The sequence below is a fragment of the Schistocerca cancellata genome, chromosome 2, assembly GCF_023864275.1.
Source record: "Schistocerca cancellata isolate TAMUIC-IGC-003103 chromosome 2, iqSchCanc2.1, whole genome shotgun sequence".
Classification (NCBI taxonomy): Eukaryota; Metazoa; Arthropoda; class Insecta; order Orthoptera; family Acrididae; genus Schistocerca; species Schistocerca cancellata.
The window spans coordinates 938,953,187-938,974,275 of record NC_064627.1 but is presented as its reverse complement, the minus strand read 5'-3'; the positions used below and the strand labels follow the sequence as shown (position 1 = coordinate 938,974,275).

Here is a 21,089-nt window from a genome sequence, read left to right as displayed (position 1 = left end):
TTCACTGGCATGTCACACTTCGGAGGTTGAAGAGAGGCGATTCACTTGAGCTAATTAAATTAAATTACATGTAGGGGTAAGTCAGGAAAGCGTACGCACCTAATATTTAACGATCATATCTAGTAGATGAGAAGGATAAAACAAACTTTTCCTATAAAAAAACTATTGCCGGTTTATTTAGGGACAACATGAATCAGTTGCAGCTGCCTAATTTTTAACACAAATCTTAAATGCCAACATATGTAAGATGCTGCTCGTTTGTACTCTTAGCCGCACCGTCTGGTAAGAGTACGCGACATGTAGTGAGAGAGTAGGCACTAGCATAATCACAAGAAAATTCATCATGTCCTTCATAAACTGCGCATTCTTCATGCCACCATTGGGAGCAATTATCACACTTAATCTAGTCTCCCATGATAAGTTCCTTGTAGACTTCACCACACTCCTTCCTTGGACCTGAAACTGGTTCTTCCTGAAGATGATGGCGCAGTCAAGTCCAGATTAGCCATAGAGATTCTGCGTTGTTCGTTACTGGTAGTTTCTCTCTTACTGGTTTTGTCTGGTTTAGCTTTTTTGCTTAACAATGCATTTTTGTACGGAGACCCAGACAAAATCTTGGATTTCTTGCCATTTTCTTCTTTGTCGTGGGTCAATCGAATTTTGTTAGTGGATACACACTGGATAAGCCTACAACTGTTCGTTAAAGAGCACTCTGAACTTCATTAGTTTGAAGTTCCTGGATTTTTCCTGGTGACTGCACAGACAAATCATCTGTCACTGATGAGCACTATTTGTCTGTGGGCTCCTATTGAACTCCTTTTCCTTCTTCAGATGTTGGAAATCCAGCTCTCTCAGTGATTTCTGATGGAGAAAATCTCCTGTTGTGAAGACATCCAGATTGGACGGGAGTATTCCCGTTAACTTGAAGGATTTCTCAACTGTCTGGATAGTGTCCACTGAGAATATGCAGCTCGAAACAAAGCACTCACACCTCTCTGCCTGATGGTATTCCTGGATCAGTGACCGTTAGAAACAAGGGAGAGGTGGGGGTTAAGAGTATGCGATTAGTCTTTCCCACTATCTTACAGCGTACTCTTAACCGATGCGCCACACGGTTCAGAAAACATCACAAATGTCAGTCACTGCTTGCTTCCGCTGTTTGTCGAGCTGTCGTTTGTTCCTCACAGGACGGCGATTCTTTTGGCAAATACGAGGGTAAGTCAATTATTATCCGCAAAGTAGTTATAAAATTTTATTGTAATCAGATAGGAAACTTACAAGAAAATCATTTTTCGACATAGTCTCCTTGCGTTTCAACGCACTTGGTCCATCGTTGTACAAGATTCCTGATGCCCTGAGCTGCGAGCCAGGAATGCACCGTTTTTTTCACTGCTTCGTCCGAGGCAAATCGACGGCCCCTTAATGCCTGTTTGAGTGGACCAAACAAGTGATAGTCGGAAGGAGCAAGATCGGGATTATATGGAGGATGATCCAGTACTTCAGATATGAGTTTCTGGAGCGTTTCAGCTGTGTGGGCAGCAGTATGCGGACGGGCATTAGCGTGCAACAACACAACACCTTTTAACAGCAGTCCTCGGCGTTTGCTTCGAATTGCAGGCTTTAGTCTGGCAGTAAGCATCTCACTGTAACGTACACTGTTTATTGTTGTGCCCCTTTCCCCATAATGTTTCAGTACTGGACCTTAAGCATCCCAAAAAACGGTAAACATTAGTTTTCCTGCGGACGGTTGGGTCTTGAACTTTTTTATTGCTCCGCGAATTTGCATGTTTCCATTCCATACTCTGCCGTCTACTCTCCGGCTAGTAATAATGGATTAATGTTTCGCCATCAGTAATGATCTTAAACGTTGTCCCCTTCGTTACCATAGCGATCCAAAAGTTTTTTGCAGATGTCCAAGCGAGTTTGTTTATGCAACTGTGTGAGTTTTTTTTGGGACCCATCTTGCACAAATCTTATGCCGTCTGCTTCACGTCTGCTGTGCAGCGAGCTACGTTAATTTAAATATTAACTGTATTTTTCTTACCTGTCACTTCTTCTTCCGTGTGTTTTTGCTTTTAGGAAGCTTTAATTGTCGAGTGCTAGTAATAGTGTTCCATAGATTTCGTGTTTGTTTTGAGTACAGTCAGAGAGAGTGCCTTTAGTCAGCCATAGTGCCAGTAGTGTAAGTGTCGTCGTAACTGCCGTCTGTTTCACGTCTGCTGTGCAGCGAGCTACGTTAATTTAAGTATTAACTGTATTTTTCTTACTTCCCAGGAAGGGGAAACTTTATTGACACATTCCTGGGGTCAGATACATCACATGATCACACTGACAGAACCACAGGCACATAGACACAGGCAACAGAGCATGCACAATGTCGGCACTAGTACAGTGTATATCCACCTTTCGCAGCAATGCAGGCTGCTATTCTCCCATGGAGACGATCGTAGAGATGCTGGATGTAGTCCTGTGGAACGGCTTGCCATGCCATTTCCACCTGGCGCCTCAGTTGGACCAGCGTTCGTGCTGGACGTGCAGACCGCGTGAGACGACGCTTCATCCAGTCCCAAACATGCTCAATGGGGGACAGATCCGGAGATCTTGCTGGCCAGGGTAGTTGACTTACACCTTCTAGAGCACGTTGGGTGGCACGGGATACATGCGGACGTGCATTGTCCTGTTGGAACAGCAAGTTCCCTTGCCGGTCTAGGAATGGTAGAACGATGGGTTCGATGACGGTTTGGATGTACCGTGCACTATTCAGTGTCCCGTCGACGATCACCAGTGGTGTACGGCCAGTGTAGGAGATCGCTCCCCACACCATGATGCCGGGTGTTGGCCCTGTGTGCCTCGGTCGTATGCAGTCCTGATTGTGGCGCTCACCTGCACGGCGCCAAACACGCATACGACCATCATTGGCACCAAGGCAGAAGCGACTCTCATCGCTGAAGACGACACGTCTCCATTCGTCCCTCCATTCACGCCTGTCGCGACACCACTGGAGGCGGGCTGCACGATGTTGGGGCGTGAGCGGAAGACGGCCTAACGGTGTGCGGGACCGTAGCCCAGCTTCATGGAGACGGTTGCGAATGGTCCTCGCCGATACCCCAGGAGCAACAGTGTCCCTAATTTGCTGGGAAGTGGCGGTGCGGTCCCCTACGGCACTGCGTAGGATCCTACGGTCTTGGCGTGCATCTGTGCGTCGCTGCGGTCCGGTCTCAGGTCGACGGGCACGTGCACCTTCCGCCGACCACTGGCGACAACATCGATGTACTGTGGAGACCTCACGCCCCACGTGTTGAGCAATTCGGCGGTACGTCCACCCGGCCTCCCGCATGCCCACTATACGCCCTCGCTCAAAGTCCGTCAACTGCACATACGGTTCACGTCCACGCTGTCGCGGCATGCTACCAGTGTTAAAGACTGCGATGGAGCTCCGTATGCCACGGCAAACTGGCTGACACTGACGGCGGCGGTGCACAAATGCTGCGCAGCTAGCGCCATTCGACGGCCAACACCGCGGTTCCTGGTGTGTCCGCTGTGCCGTGCGTGTGATCATTGCTTGTACAGCCCTCTCGCAGTGTCTCGAGCAAGTATGGTGGGTCTGACACACCGGTGTCAATGTGTTCTTTTTTCCATTTCCAGGAGCGTACTTTCAGAAACGACTTCCTGACACTGAAATCTATACTCGATGTTAACAAATTTCTCCTCTTCAGAAACGCTTTCCTTGCCATTGCCAGTCTACATTTGATATCCTCTCTGCTTCGACCATCATCAGTTATTTTGCTCCCCAAACAGCAAAACTCCTTTACTACTTTAAGTGTCTCATTTCCTAGTCTAATTCCCTCAGCATCACCCGACTTAATTCGACTGCATTCCGTTATCTCGTTTTGCTTTTGTTGATGTTCATCTTATACCCTCCTTTCATGACACTGTCCATTCCGTTCAACTGCTCTTCCAAGTCCTTTGCTGTCTCTGACAGAATTACAGTGTCATCGGCGAACCTCAAAGTTTTTATTTCTTCTCCATGGCTTTTAATGCCTACTCCGAATTTTTCTTTTGTTTCCTTTACTGCTTGCTCAATATACAGATTGAATAACATCGGGGATCGGCTACAACCCTGTCTCACTCCCTTCCCAACCACCGCTTCCCTCTCATGCCCCTCGACTCTTATAACTGCCATCTCGTTTCTGTACAAATTGTAAATAGCCCTTCGCTCCCTGTATGTTATGCTTGCCACCTTTAGAATTTGAGAGTATTCCAGTCAACATTGTCAAAAGCTTTCTGTAACTCTACAAATGCTAGAAACGTAGGTTTGGCTTTCCTTAATCTGTTTTCTAAGATAAGTCGTAGTCAACTGCTCGCCACGTGCTTCGCCCGACCTCGTGGCTGTCAGGGGCTGAGTCTGCCTTACCCGCTTGTACGTGGCTTATGAAGCTTAGAAGCCGTGGTGCAGGAGATCAGCGCGTGGGACCGTATGTCTTCTTATCGGCCGTTGAAACCACTGGCAGCGGTTGGCTCTGACGAGCATTTGGAAGTGCTACGTGTTGCCGGCGCTGTGGTGGAGTGTGAGAAGTTGAGTACTGTTTTTATGTAACAGAGTTAGTTATATATATATACACATATATAAAAAGGGGGTTTTCAAGTTACAGTGAAGTGTACGAGCTTCTTCAACAGTGGTTTTGTTGGGGTCTTCCCACCACAGTGTTCGTTTGCCTGTCCGCGGGAATGTGGTAATTGCTTCTTGGTAGGGCCGTTTCATTCACACCTCGATTGGGTGATTTAGGGTCGGTGTCGCGTGTCTATGTGGTTCGGAGTCTGTGCAGGCACCGCCGTTGCTACATCTTCCGGTTTTGATTAACTCGGGGAGGTGGTGGCTTGTAATGGAAGTTTTGGGGCTGATCTGCTGTGGCCCTGCTATTCCGCCTATTGCGATTTGAGCCCCTTTACACGTGTCACTCCCTCACCGAGCTAAGGAAAATTTTTTTGGGAACTGCCTTTAATGTGAAGGTTTGTGTGCTGGCTTATTCACATTTATCTTGTAACAACTGACAGGTGTAATATAAATTATTTAACTGGCAAGAGACAACTATTTTAGCTTTAGTACAAACTAGCTACTTAAAAGTGTTTTTTTTTTTTTTTTTTAAAGTTTAAAATCTTATTATTGGGAAGTTGTTAACGTCATACCTTGCAATATCCTTTCCATAGAGAAAATTTGCCAGCTGTTTAAAAGAGTTTTTTTAAATTGTTGTCTTATATATACACAGGGTGATCAAAAAGTCAGTATAAATTTGAAAACTTAATAAACCACGGAATAATGTAGATAGAGAGGTAAAAATTGACACACATGCTTGGAATTATGGGGTTTTATTAGAACCAAAACAAAATGTCCGACAGATGGCGCTGGACAGCAAAACTGCTACTGTGTCGGGTGAGAGGTACGCCGATATGTTACAGAATCGCATCATCCCCAGCCTGGCTGATAAACACCTGCTGATGTTTATGCAGGATGGCGCTCCACCCCATATTGCTAGACGCGTGAAAGATCCCTTGCGCGCGTCGTTTGGTGATGATCGTGTGCTCAGCCGCCACTTCCGTCATGCTTGGCCTCCCAGGTCCGCAGACTTCTGTCCGTGCGATTATTGGCTTTGAGGTTACCTGAAGTCGCTAGTGTATCGTGATCGACCGACATCTCTAGGGATGCTGAAAGACAACATCCGACGCCAAGGCCTCACCATAGCTCCGGACATGCTTTACAGTGCTGTTCACAACATTATTCCTCGACTACAGCTATTGTTGAGGAATGATGGTGGACATATTGAGCATTTCCTGTAAAGAACATCATCTTTGCTTTGTCTTACTTTGTTATGCTTATTATTGCTATTCTGATCAGATGAAGCGCCATCTGTGGGACATTTTTTGAACTTTTGTATTTTTTGGTTCTAATAAAACCCCATGTCATTCCAAGCATGTATGTCAATTTGTACCTCTATATCTACATTATTCCGTGATTTATTCAGTTTTCCAATTTATACTGACTTTTTGATCACCCGATATATATATATATACATATATAATGTCAAGTTAAAATCTTACTATTGGGAAGTTGTTAACGTCATACCTGGCAATCTCCTTTTCATAAAGAAAATTTGTCAGCTATTCGAAATTGTTTTTGAATTTTTTTTAAATACCAGACTTAAAAATTTATTATTGAGAAAGCCTTTCAAAATAAAAAGATAACCTTAGCAGTGTGTGTTATTTCACCAGCACCTCCTGGCCCCTACTCCCACGATAACGGTTGTAATAACAGATTAGATTAGATTAGATTAATATTTGTTCCATAGATCATGAATACGACATTTCGTAATGACGTGGAATGTGTCAGGTTAATAAAAGCTTTCTGTACAAGGTATTACATCACACAAAATATTGCATGACACTAATGTTTAAGTTGTTGTTATTGCCCCCCCCCCTTAATTTATATCTAAAAATTCAGCCAATGAGTAGAAGGAGTTGTCATCTAGAAATTCTTTTTTTTCTCTGTATGTTAGTTGGCTATCTGTCAGGCTTTTGATGCTGTTTGGTAGGTGACCAAAGACTTTTGTGGCAGCATAATTTACCCCTTTCTGTGCCAAAGTCAGATTTAACCCTGCATAGTGAAGTTAATCCTTTCTCCTGGTGTTATACCTATGTACACTGCTATTACTTTTGAACTGGGTTGGTTTATTAACAACAAATTTCGTAAGTGAATATATATACTGTGAGGATCCCTAGATCCTTAAATAGATGTCTGCAGGATGACTGTGGGTGGGCTCCAGCAATTATTCTGATTACACATTTTTCAGCAATGAATACTTTTCTACTCAACGATGAATTACCCCAGAATATGATGCCATACGAAAGCAGTGAATGAAAGTAGGCATAGTAAGCTAATTTACTGAGATTCTTATCACCAAAATTTGCAATAACTCTAATAGCATACGTAGCTGAACTCAGACGTTTCAGCAGACCATCAATGTGTTGCTTCCAGTTTAACCTCTCATCAATGGACACACCTAAAAATTTTGAAAATTCTACCTTAGCTACAGACTTCTGTTCAAAGTCTATATTTATTACTGGAGTTGCGCCATTTACTGTACAGAACTGTATATACTGTGTTTTATCAAAATTTAAAGAGTCCGTTTGCTGAGAACCACTTAATAATTTTGTGAAAAACATCATTTACAATTAAATCACTTAATTCTTGGTTTTTGGATGTTATTACTATACTTGTATCATCAGCAAAAAGAACTAACTTTGCAGCTTCATCAATGTAGAATGGTAAGTCATTAATGTATATCAAGAACAGTAAAGGACCTAGGACCAAACCCTGTGGGACCCTGTACTTGATAGCCCCCCAGTTTGAGGAATCAGCTGTTGTTTTAACATTACATGAACTTTCTGCATTCTTCCAGTTAAGTATGAATTAAACCATTTGTGCACTGCCCCCCTCAAACCATAATGATTTAGCTTATCTAAAAGAATTCCATGATTTACATACACAATCAAAGGCCTTTGAGAGATCACAAAAAATACCAATGGGTGATGTCCGGTTATTCAGAGCATTTAATATTTGATCAGTGAAAGCGTATATAGCATTTTCTGTTGAAAAGCCTTTCTGAAAACCAAACTGACATTTCGTTAGTACTTTATTTTTACAAATATGGGAGGCTACTCTTGAATACATTACTTTCTCAAAAATTTTTGATAGAGCTGTCAGAAGAGAGATTGGGCGGTAGTTGTTGACATCCGACGTATCCCCCTTTTATGCAATGGTTTTACAATGGCATATTTCAGTCTATTGGGGAAAACACCCTGCTCCAAAGAGCTATTACATATGTGGCTGAGAATCCTACTTATCTGTGGGGAACAAGCTTTAAGTACCTTGCTGGAAATGCCATCAATTCCGTAAGAGCTTTTACTTTTCAGTGAGTTTATTATTTTACTGATTTCAGAGGGAGAGGTTGGTGGAATTACAGTTGTTTCAGACTGCAGAGGTATGGCCTCTTCTATTAGTAGCCTTGCCTCTTCTAGTGAAGATCTAGATCCTATTTTCTCCACAACATTTAAAAAATGATTATTGAAAATATTTTCAATTTCTTATTGTTTGTTAGTACACTTGTCATTCAGTTTTTTGGCACTAAAGTCTTCCTGTGGTCATGGTTGTGTATTGTATTGTATTGGGACCTAGAAACGACGGAGTGGCTCCGTCCCAGCCGCAGCGGCAGTGGTCCACAAACCCAGGACGACTACCGCAGTCCACTTCACCCCTCCGCCGCCCCACACCGAACCCAGGGTTATTGTGCGGTTCGGCCCCCGGTGGACCCCCCCCCCCCCCCCCAGAGAACGTCTCACACCAGACGAGTGTAACCCCTATGTTTGCGAGACCGCACGGACAACCGGGCGGGCGAATAACATGTGTACTCGAGTTGTTTGTGAATCGCCCTAACTGACGGTTCACTCCCTTTATACTGGCATCCCAGCACCGACGCACGCCTTCCGCACGACTTCAGTGTAGAGATGGGCAAACTCGTTCATCCTTGGGAACTAGTTCACTGCTTATCGTTCTTTTTTGGGAACCGTTCATTTTTAGTCGTTCACCGTTCATTTGTGCTCGGTATATGGTTCTTACGAAAAACTGAAACTAGTAGTGTAGGTGACTGAAGGATGGAGGGCACCAAGAGGGGGCACTTGCCTCCCCCCTGGAGTATAGAGTTTTTATTCATTACAGAATTCTTACATACTTTTAGAAGTAATTTCTGTGATTCTGCAGAACCTCTCGTTTAGCCAACCGTAGCCTTGTCTGGCTTTTTTTTTCTTTTTTTCTTTATTGAATTTCAATTCCCCCCCGAAGGGGGCGGGCTGGCAGCAGCTTAGTATGCCGCTCTTCAGCCTACAGACTTTGTTAAAAAGATGAAGAGAATAAATAATAAAAACAGGCAATAAAATCGGAGACTTAAAGAGTAACATGGTGAAAACCTTGTGTGGCTGATCGCAGGGAAATAATATAGGGTGGCGCACGGAAAACCGGCCCCGAGTACAGACTGCTCCCCAATTACGGACGATGTGTTGCCCGTTACGAGCAGATGCAACAAACAGACAAACATGTAATAATTAGGCAATGAAGGAATAACAAGCTAATGCAAGCAACAATTGCGAAACAATCGACAATGATGTGTAGTGAGCTGGAGAAGATAACATGAAAATCTCACGCGACGCGCTTGGGCTATTGCTCATGTAGTCTTGTAAACCTGTTGGTGGCTGTTTCCCAACTTAATAGACCACAAGTGTCTTGTATAAAATTCTTCGTTTCGACTTCCACTACATAGCTATGCTACGTCGTAAAAAATAATCGTTTACGCCCTATATAATTATACTTCACGTAGTCTCTGAGTTCGTAGGCGAAGTAAAGACTTTATGGAAGCATAAAATAAAATGCGGTTTTCTCACCATACTTGCGTCACACGCTTAGTAAAAATTAGGTTTTTATGTTGCATTATTAAAGTTAATGCAGCAATAATAATATTAAGTTCGCAGTAATAAAGTTTTTGGTTTGAAAGCTCCTTCTGAACAAATGTTTTTGAGATAATAAGTAAATACGATTTTATGGCAATCTATGTCTTTTCAAATGAAGAGGCATCGCTTTTCCTACTGAGCCAAAATGACCCACAAACCACTTTTTTTTTTCTTCAAAGAAACCAAACTAGCTGGTAATGCAAATTGGAAACAACCAAACTTAAAAATAATTAGAGCCTTCCTAAATGTAATGTTTTGTATATGAAAGATACACGAAAATCGTTTTATATGAATTTTCTTACACTAGAAATTCAGCAAATTATTGGAAGTTAGTTGCTAAATCAAGTCGATGAAGCCAAAAAATATATGAATAACAAAAAAAAACCTTGCCTTGTTATGGCTTCTGGCGTTCATCGATATAATGAAGTGAGCTGATATGCCCTTTTGTTACCTGAAAAGACGTACCTATTACATACGACGTAATTTTTATGTAATTTACGTAACTGTAAAATACTTTTTGATTACCAGTCGTGGGCGCTGAATAGCTAGAACCAACTGTAAGAACAGTTTGGAACACATGTAAAATGGCCGAGCGCTGTGAACGAAACGAACAACTGGATACTGAACTAGGAGCAGTCGGAAGTGGAACTGAGACGGGTGGTCATGCGAAGAACGACGAGTGCGGCCGAGGGAGACCGAGACTGAGACGAGCACGCGACCGAGGTTGGAACGAGAACTGCCGAAGTGACCGCCGCGACCGAAGTGAACTATGAACCTATCGTTCCTTGGAATTCGTTCCTCGATCCTTTCGTTCATCTTGGTGAACCGTTCCTTTGCACCCGTTCGTTCGCGAACTACCCATCTCTATAATGCACCCTATGCCGGATGAAAAGATGCCGTATCGCACAGCTAGTCTAGTGTCGCGCCGTGCCGAGCAGTGCCGCGAAAGACCGAGGAAAGCCGAGTAGTAGCGAGGCGGACCGAGCCCTGGACGGCACGCGTGCAGCACTCCTGTACACGCGCGCTGTTTGGTACGCCGTGGCCGTCCCAGGCCCCCACAACCGCACGAGTGGTCGACTGCGAAGAGTGGACAAATTGAATAGCTGGGCGGCGGCCATTAGAGTGGTAAACTGACGCTAGGAGTTCGAATGTTTATACATCGCTTTTGGTTATAAAATGCCTTCCCTTGAGTTAGGTCACAAACATAATGCCTCATTTAAATACGTTACTACAATATCCTTTTTAATTTATGAACAAACAGCAACTAGTCACTGTTTATGAATTTATCTTACGTACTACATGGAATCTGCCGTAGCTAAAAGTTATGTACTGGACCCCTAGCATTTTTCGTAGTTCATTTACGATAGATGTAAGCAAAATGCATCAAAATACTCGAAGATTTGCCCACTATATTAATAGATATTTTCTGACTCTACCTTGATTTAGATTTTATGACGAGAAGTGCGTTATATATGGCATAGTGCTTTGGCAGTTCACGACCAAATTATCAAGTTTCAACCTAACCTAGACCATGAAAACACTACCGATCAGCCAACTTTCTGCAAAATGATCAGAACATATAAAATGGTATTCTGTCGGTCGGAAATCTTGCCTCCTGACAGCGTGTAACTATTTTTGTAACAGCTGTGGTTTTGAGAAAGGAAACCTGCAAATAGATGAACATACATTATGCTAATACCGTGTTACAAAAACATTTATTAAGCAAGTGCACTGACATACAAAACAACTTAAAATATCCACATACCTGTGAAATGTAATATTCGTTCCTTTCTCGGATTTATTTGTGCAATTAATCGCTGCACAACTCTTCACCATTGTACTTCTTTTGATTGGTACGTACAGACAGTAGAATTACGAATAACAAATACTGTATGCACGCCCCAACAAATATACAACGTTGAATCAGGGTCTTCATTAACAACAATACTACACAATAGAGTTGTGGCGATTCGTGAATGAGTCGTTCATTTGAACGACTCTGAATAAAGAATCGCAAGAATCGAATCGTGATACGGACGAATCGTCGTTCAAAAGAATCGTAAGAACGATTGTGTGTTTCCGAGCCGTGACGATTCAAAGTTCCAACGATTCATCGATTCTTACAAGTTAGTACGCTATGCTTCGAAGGCAACTTCCGAATCATGCCGAGTCGTGCCGAATGATTACGACCGCCATATGGCAGTCAAGTGGAGGATGCGTGTGAACAAATGAAGCTCGGAACGAGCAAACGAAGTTCGTGGCCCGTAATATTACTCGTGAAAATCAAGCTGACACTTGGCGGTGTCGTCTTCTCACGTAAATAGTAGTGACAGCGGCAAGTTCTCAGACAAATTAAAAGCAAAATACCTATGCTTTGAATTTAGAAGAAATGAAAGTTAAGCTTAATTTGCCTTGTGAGAGGGCTGTTAGCTGCGTTATGAATTACAAGGGTGATGTGGACTTGGAAAGACATCTTAGCACAGAAAAACATAGGATGATATGAGTCAAACCACGTCTGCCTCACTGCTAGATTTTGTTACTATAAAACAGACGTCTGTAGTTAGATACGTTCAAGCCACACAACCAAACTGGCATACCACGTAATTTTGCACCACCTTTCGCACAAATCAACTCCTCTTTCCTGGCATACTGAAATAAAACAATAGATGCAATCAAATCAAACGTGACCTTTCATCAATTAAGGCATTACACGTATAAATCGAGAATCACACTTGTAACGTCATATGCATGTTTACTCATAAATGAACTTTTTCTGTCGTATCTTATCATGACACAGTTCGATTCTAACCCCATTGTCAATTTCAGACATGTCCTGCCATCTGTGAGTAAGATGTAGAACTTTTAGTATTCCGTAGGAATCGTACCATCGCAGACTAGGATGAATCGTGAACGAATCGTAGGAATCGATTCGCAATGTCAGATTGAATCGTGGGAATCGAATAGGGAAAAAGAATCGTGTTGTCCAACTCTACTACACAACACATCAGACTACAATGGCGTCCAGCCGAAGGTTCAAATTATCCCGCGACTGCAGCGCCATCAGTGAGTCTAGTTATTTCTTACAAGGTCTTTGGCCGTCCCTGCTCTGCACGTTTGGGAAGACTTCCGAACGTGCTATTCCACGCTGTGACTCAGAAACTCGGCACGCTCAACGTTCGGATGCACGGTCCGTGTGGCTTTAGACCGCACGGACAACCGGGCGGGCGAATAACATGTGTACTCGAGTTGTTGTTTGTGAATCGCCCTAACTGACGGTTCACTCCCTTTATCCTGGCATCCCAGCACCGCCGCACGCCTTCCGCGCGACTTCCGATGCTCCCAGCCGCCTCCCTGAGTGAAGTGACCGTTGTTGCGCAGGCGCAGCTGTACGAGGAGTTCGTGCGGCAGCGCGGGCCCGGCTGGCGGCGCCCGAGTCGGCCGTGGGTGCGGCGCTGCCTGACCTCCGGCGTGCTGGAGGTGCGCGCCCGCCGGCTGCTGCTGCTGCGCCTCGGCCGCTGGCGGCCCGCAGCCTGGCAGGCCGAGGAGCTGCTGCAGGCGGCAGGGCTGTGCGGCGAGGTGGCCGCGCTGGAGCCCGCGGCGCAGCTGTCGGGCGTGCAGGCCGTGTTCGACCTGCGCGGCCTCGGCCTCGAGCAGCTGCGCGGGCTCTCGCCAGGCTTCGCGCGCACCATGGTCCACTACCTCGCCGTGAGTGCTCAGCTGCGCCGAGGTCGGCGACCTTCAGTACTCTTCGACGCTCTTGTTTCACTCACTTGGTTCAAATGGCTCTGAGCACTATCGGACTTAACAACTATGGTCATCAGTCCCCTAGAACTTAGAACTACTTAAACATAACTAACCTAAGGACAGCACACAACACCCAGCCATCACGAGGCAGAGAAAATCCCTGACCCCGCCGGGAATCGAACCCGGGAACCCGGTTTCACTCACTTCTTTCACTCTTCACGAATGCTATACTTTGAAACTTCGTGGCAGTTCGAGTCTCGGTCCGGCACACAGTTTTAATCTGCCAGGAAGTTTCGTATCAGCGCACACTCCGCTGCAGAGTGAAAATCTCATTCTGAATACTATACTTTGTTCATCGTAGGTTTGTCCTCAGCTTACGGTCTAGTGCAGCGTTTCTCAACCGCCGTGTAGCGTCACATTGGTGCGTGCCGCCAATAATGTCAGGTGTGCCGCGAGATTTCTGCTAATCTTCTGCTGACAAAATATCCACAACATAGAAATCGCGGACAAATGGTTTCTCAGAGTAACCACTTTAATTTGTGTCTCACATTCATTCTACACTGAAACGTCAAAGAAACTGGCATTGCCATACGTATTCAAACACAGAGGTACGTATGTAAACAGGCAGAATGCGGCGCTGAGGTCGGCAACACCTATATAAGACAACAAGTGTCCTGCGCAGTTGTTAGAACGGTTTACTGCTCCTACAATGGCAGGTTATCAAGATTTAAGTGAGTTTGAACGTGGTGTTATAGTCGGCTTACGAGTGATGGGACTCAACGCCTGATAAAGTAAGAGCCTACGGGATATCAGACCAGCTGTGTGGCTGGATTGAAGAGTTTTTAGCAAATAGAAGACAGCATATTGTTCTCAATGGAGAGACGTCTACAGACGTTAAAGTAACCTCTGGCGTGCCACAGGGGAGTGTTATGCGACCATTGCTTTTCACAATATACCGGGTGATCAAAAAGTCAGTATAAATTTGAAAACTGAATAAATCACGGAATAATGTAGATAGAGAGGTACAAATTGACACACATGCTTGGAATGACATGGGGTTTTATTAGAACAAAAAAAAAAAAAAAAATACAAAAGTTCAAAAAATGTCCGACAGATGCCGCTTCATGTGATCAGAATAGCAATAATTAGCATAACAAAGTAAGACAAAGCAAAGATGATGTTCTTTACAGGAAATGCTCAATATGTCCACCATCATCTCTCAACAATAGCTGTAGTCGAGGAATTATGTTGTGAACAGCACTTTTACAGTGTCCGGAGTTACGCTGAGGCATTGGCGTCGGATGTTGTCTTTCAGCATCCCTAGAGATGTCGGTCGATCACGATACACTTGCGACTTCAGGTAACCCCAAAGCCAATAGTCGCACAGACTGAAGTCTGCGGAGCTGGGAGGCCAAGCATGACGAAAGTGGCGGCTGAGCATACGATCATCACCAAACGACGCGCGCAAGAGATCTTTCACGCGTCCAGCAGGTTTTTTATCAGCTAGGCTGGTGATAATGCGATTCTGTAACATATCGGCGTACCTCTCACCCGTCACGGTAGCAGTTTTGCTCTCCAGCGCCATCTGTCGGACTTTTGTGACCTTTTTTTCTGTTCCAATAAAACCCCATGTCATTCCAAGCATGTGTGTTAATTTTTACATCTCTATCTGCATTATTCCGTGGTTCATTACGTTTTCAAATTTATACTGACTTTTTGATCACCTGGTATATAAATGACCTACTCGATAGTGTCGGAAGTTTCATGCGGCTTTTCGCGGATGATGCTGTAGTATACAGAGAAGTTGCAGCATTAGAAAATTGCAGCGAAATGCAGGAAGATCTGCAGCGGATAGGCACTTGGTGCAGGGAGTGGCAACTGGCCCTTAACATAGACAAATGTAATGTATTGCGAATACATAGAAAGAAGGATCCTTTATTGTATGATTATATGATAGCGGAACAATCACTGGTAGCAGTTAGTTCTGTAAAATATCTGGGAGTATGCGTACGGAACGATTTGAAGTGGAATGATCATATAAAATTAATTGTTGGTAAGGCGGGTGCAGGTTGAGATTCTGGGACAGTCCTTAGAAAACAAATCAACAAATGAGATGGCTTACAAAACAGTCGTTCGACCTATACTTGAGTATTGCTCATCAGTGTGGGATCCCAGGTCGGGTTGACAGAGAGAGAGAAGATCCAAAGAAGAGCGGCATTACAAGCCATTATTCTTACTGCTGCAGAACATTCCATTCCTCGCACTTCCACTTTACCACGCCGTGTCCCAGTCCCATGGTGGACCGAGGCATGCTGCGACGCAATTCGCGCGTGGCGACGTGCTCTCCGCATTTTTAACCATCATCCTACGATGGCAAACTCCATTCATTATAAACATATGCGTGGAAAGTGACGTTCCGTTCTTCGGGACAGCAAAACAGCTAGCTGGATTTCATTCACAGTTCCACCCCTTCCTCTTTTGTGTGGGCCAACCTCTGACGGCTCTCTGGGACCAAGATCCATTCGCCAATTTCCGGCCTGACAGTAGCAGACAATGTCATTATGGACCCTATTGCTATCTCCAACTCCTTGAGCCGCCATTTTGCGGAAATTTCGAGCTCTTCCCACTATCACCCTGGCTTCCCCCACCGGAAACGAATGGAGGAGGCTCAGGCGATACCCCTCTCTTCTTAGAATTACGAGTGCTACAATGCCGCCTTTACTATGAGGGAGCTAGATCATGCTCTCAGTTCATCCCGATCCTCCACCCCAGGGCCAGATGCTGTCCACATTCAGATGTTGCAGGACCTTTCTCTTGTGGGCAAGCACTTTCTGCTTAATACATACACCCGCATCTGGGTAGAGGGCACGTTTCCCGGACGTTGCTTGAAGCCACTGTCATACCTATACCTAAGCCCAGTAAGGACAAAAACCTTAAAACCTTCCTTCTAGCTCCCCCCTCTCCACCCCCTCCCGCCCTCAATCTCTCTTACCTTTGCAAGGTGATGAAACGTATGATTCACGGCCGGCTGGCATGGTGGCTCGAGTCTCGCAATTTATTAACGACTGCACAGTGTGGATTTCGAGCGACCTGTTCTGCAGTTGACCATCTCGTTTCTTTGTCCACCCATGTCATGAATGGTTTTCTGCGGAAATGCTAGACTGTGGCTGTGTTTTTCGGTTTGGAGAAGGTCTACGACACCTGCAGGAGAACTGGTATCCCCCATACTTTTTACATGTGGGGCTTCTGTGGCCGCCTGCCCTGTTTCCCTCAGGAACTTTTTAAAGGCCGAGTTTTCAAGGTGCATGTGGGCTCTGTCTTGTCAGGCACCCTTTAGCCAGGAAACCGGTGTGCCTCAGGGTTCCGTCCTGAGCGTTATCCTCTTTGCTATCGCCATTAACCCTATACTGGCCTGACACCCACTGCGCATCTCTTGATCTCAGGTTGACGATTTTGTCATCTATTGCAGTTCTCCACGGACCTATCTCACTGAGCGGCGTCTGCAGCGATGTTTTGACCGTCTCTACTCCTGGAGCATCGACAATAGCTTTTGTTTTTTGACTGACAAAACCGTCTATATGAATCTCTGGCGGTGCATTTGGTTTCTCACCCAGTCTTTACATCTTGGGCCTGTTGCTCTTCCGTTCTTTGAAACTACGAAATTCCTGGGGCTCCTGCTCGATAGGAAACTCTGTTGGTCCTCCCATGTGTCTTACCTGGAAGCCCAATTTACGCGGCCCCTCAATGTTCTACGTGTCCTCAATGGTACTTCCTGGGGTGCAGATCGAACCACCCTCCTCCTTTTTTACCGGCCCATTGTCCGTTCGAAACTAGACTATTGGTACTGTGTTTATGTGTCTGCACGTCCGTCTCTCTTACGCTGTCTCAACATTATCCACCATCGTGGCATCAGTTTGGCCACTGGCGCCTTTTACACCAGCCCGGTTGAGGGTCTTTATTCTGAAGCTGCTGAACTACCCCGTGACTTTCTCCTCAGCAGATATGCATGCCATTTGTCTGCCACCAATCCTATACTCCTTCTTCGATGATTCCTTTGTTCGCCAGTATGGGCGCGTTCCTCTTCTCTGTTACCTCCTTTCGGCGCTTGTTCCAGCAGATTCGCTACCTGTAACTTTTCCGGTGAGTGTGAACCATTCACCACCTTGGCTTCGTGAAGCGGCCCGTTTTAGCCTTGGCCCTTCATTCGCTTTCTAAGGAAACTACTCCAACCTCGCTCTGTCGTTTTCAGTTTCGCAACCTTTGCATGGAACTTCGCGATAGTACATTTGTGTACACTGATGGCTCTCGGACTGACCGTTGTGTCGGGTGTGCCTTCATCATTGGCGCTAACGTTTTTCGCTATCAGCTTCTGGCACACTGCTCAGTATTTACAGTCGCTCTTCGCCCTGTATCAGGGTACTGAGTACATCCAGCGACACAGACTTTTCAATTGTGTCCTCCGCTCAGACTCTCTCAGCGCCCTTCAAAGTCTATGTGCGCTGTATGCCGCCCATCCCTTAGTGCAACGGGTCCAAGAAAACTGTCACTTGCTCATTCTTGGCGGAGCCAGTGTGATGTTTATGTGGGTTCCTGGTCATGTTGGTCTGCCAGGAAACAAGGCTGCTGACGCTGCTGCCAAGGCTGCAGTCCTCGTACCTCAGCCTGCTAGTTCCTATATTCCCTCCAATGATCATGTGTCGCCGCCTGTAAGGAGGTGGTGTCACTTTGGCATCGCCATTGGTCCTCCCTTCATGGGTATAAGCTGCAGATTATTCAGCCTCTCAGCGGCTTGGATGACCTCCTGTCAGCCCTCCCGCAGGAAGGAAGCCATTTTAACTAGGTTGCGTATTGGGCACTGCCTCTTCAGCCATCGTTATTTGTTAAATGGTGCTCTCCCACTACTTTGCACACATTGTGCCCAAGTTTTAACTGTCTGCCAATTTCTCACGGAATGCCCATATTTTAACTGTGCGGACTTTCAAAAAAGAAAAAGTGATGAGTGGCCCTCAACTACGTACACTCAGACCCAGAGTTGAAATATTAAAAGTTTTGGCTGGTTTCGTTGTTTTACTCTTATGCTATTTAGACTGGGAAAACTATCCAAACAAATGATTCAGTGTGCTGATGCTTACACTGAATCATATAAGGATATGATCAAATACATATTATTCATTTATTTTTATTAGCTCACGAATATTGTTGTTACCAAGATTGTCAATATAATATCAAAAGTACACCAGAAGGTCACTCTTTTGTATCGCTGTGCAATAATTTACTCTTCCAAATTTTAATTTATAAGAACATTTTACTATGTATTGCTAAATTTACAGTTTTCATATGTTCATATTTATTGTAACTATGCCATTTGTGAACCAGGACTTTAAATCTGCCATTACTATGGCAATCTTTTGCTCCTCTACCAACTACTATTACTCTGTTGTTGTCCCAGAATTTAAATACACTTTATGATGATGATGATGTTTCCTTTGCTTGTCTATCCGATCTGTGGCCACACACTGTGCTATCTCTTCCTTTGTATTTCCATACTGGTTAGTGTGTAGCTGTAAACTATTGTCATAAATACACTAGTGTAGCAGCACTGTGAACTTCTGGCCATACGTTTACATTAAAATTCCAACACAGAGTTGTCAGGATTGCATAATATAATCAGTAGACAACCAATTTGCTTGTTTTCTACACTGTGTGGTATTGAGCGTAGAGAGCAGAGGATGAAAAGATTCAATATTTGACTGCTGAAAGAATGTCTTTCCTTTCTTTCTTTATTTTTGACAGATAATAGATCACTAAATGGGGTCAATCTACTGAGTATCTTATTATTAATAATATATTAACGCTAAAATAACACTGGTACAGCAAAATTTTTCATTTACAGAATTGCTTTCCTATACGAATAAACGGAGTCCATGTTGTAAATGAACCAGCAATTTTTGGTCTGGTATTTTCACTATTCAAGAGCTTCCTTAATGAACGTATGCAGAAAAGGGTAAGTTTCCAAATACTATTACATAGTTTTTATAATGTATTAAAATTTAATTTACATATAAGTTAACAGGATGCATTTTTATTAATGCACTTTGCTTCCTCCTTTTTGATACTCCCATATGTCAGATGTCTTGTAGGCTCCTAATAAACACACAGTTGGGTGTCTATAGCTTTAAAAATAAACTCCAGACCAACAATATTATTACTTAAGATAAGGCGCAAAAGACACACTTAAAAGGAGGTTATAATTAGGCAAGCCTTTGGAACCAGTGACTCCTTCTTCAGACAGAAGCATTGAAGGGGTAGGAAGAGTGGTGAAGCAAAAGGACTGAAGAGGTCTAGGAAAAGGTGCAGATTTCAGGAAAGTCACCCAGAACTTCGGCTCAGGAGAGACTTACCAAATGGGATGAGAAGAAAAGGCTGATCATTGGGGACTGCACAGGAAGAGATCTGAAAACCTGAGAGTTTGAAGGGGGAAGATGGGGTTATATGCAAGACAGAGATTACTGCTTAAACATTATGCATGAGTTAATAATAGTGAAAAGCTAAGTGCATTGTACATGACACAGGTGGGAGGGGACAGAAAATAGACAGGTAAGAAAATGAAAGATGTAGAAAACTGTGAAGAAATTACTGTAAATTAGGGCAAGGTGGGTGGAAAGAACCAAGGATGTGTTGCAGCACTAGTTCTTACTTGTGGCACTGCAGCAGGATATTTCGTGTTGGCAATATACACCCACTGCCTATGCCCATTCATTCTAACTGTAATTTGGTGGTAGTCATGCCAATATAAAAGGCTGAGCAGCGTTTACATAACAGCTGGTATACAACATGTGTCATTTCACAGGTGGCTGTCCCTTAGAAATTATATGTTTTGTCAGCTACAGGGTTAGTATAGATGGTGGTAGGAGTGTGCATTGGGCAGTTCTCGAAGCAGGGATGCTCACAGGAATAGGAGCCATACTTTAGGGAGATGGGTGCAGGAACAGCATAGGGTCTGAGAAGAATATTGCAGAGATGGTGAGGCTGACCTGTTAAAATTCCTGGAATCTCTGAGCACCTTCTCCCAAATAAATTTCACATGGTCCTATTCTGAATCCAGTACCTCTTTTCTTGATGTTGGTCTCATCCTTATCAAAGGCCAGCTACACACTTCTGTTCACCTTAAACCTACTAACAAACAACAGTACTTAATTTTTGACAGTTGCCGTCCTTTGCATGTCAAATGTTCCCTCCGATACAGCCGTGGCATTTGAGGCAAACATATTTGTTCAGATGCAGACTCTTTACAGCAGTACACCACCATTCTCACCTCAGCCTTTACTGAACGTAGTTACCCCACCAGCCTACTTAAAAAGCAGATTTGCCGGGCCATCACATCCGGTCCTGGTACTGCTGATCCTCCCAAAAAACATCTTCAAAGCGCACCATTGGTCACTACTCAGTCATGTCTGTCACCACCATTATTTTACTTACCTTTCTCATTTAATTAACAAGTGGAGTGCATTCTCAAAAAATATCCCTGCTGCAGAGACAGGCTCCCTTTCTTATTTCATTATTGTTTCATTATGTAATAAATAAACACCTGCTCTGCTTATTTAATGCCCAATTTACTCTACTGAAAAACACTCCACAGTAACATATCCTTATGCTAAGGCAAATTTAACTTTCATTACTGACCAGACAAAATTATCACTCAGAAAAACCTATCTTGTACTTGCCTGAGGTTGGTGAGATGTTGGGTATTTTAAGGATTAAGGATTGATATTAGGACTTGGAAATTTTGG

At 44.2% G+C, this 21,089-nt stretch overlaps 1 protein-coding gene across 1 annotated transcript in view; it reads left to right on the top strand.

Moving 5' to 3' along the window:
* LOC126159974 (clavesin-1-like) overlaps positions 1-21,089 on the top strand; it is a 172,082-nt gene that overhangs the window by 141,375 nt on the left and 9,618 nt on the right. Inside the window, exons 3-4 of the mRNA XM_049916784.1 lie at positions 12,934-13,260; positions 19,193-19,303. Coding sequence (XP_049772741.1) covers positions 12,934-13,260; positions 19,193-19,303 — 438 coding nt within the window. The remainder of the gene's footprint in view (positions 1-12,933; positions 13,261-19,192; positions 19,304-21,089) is intronic.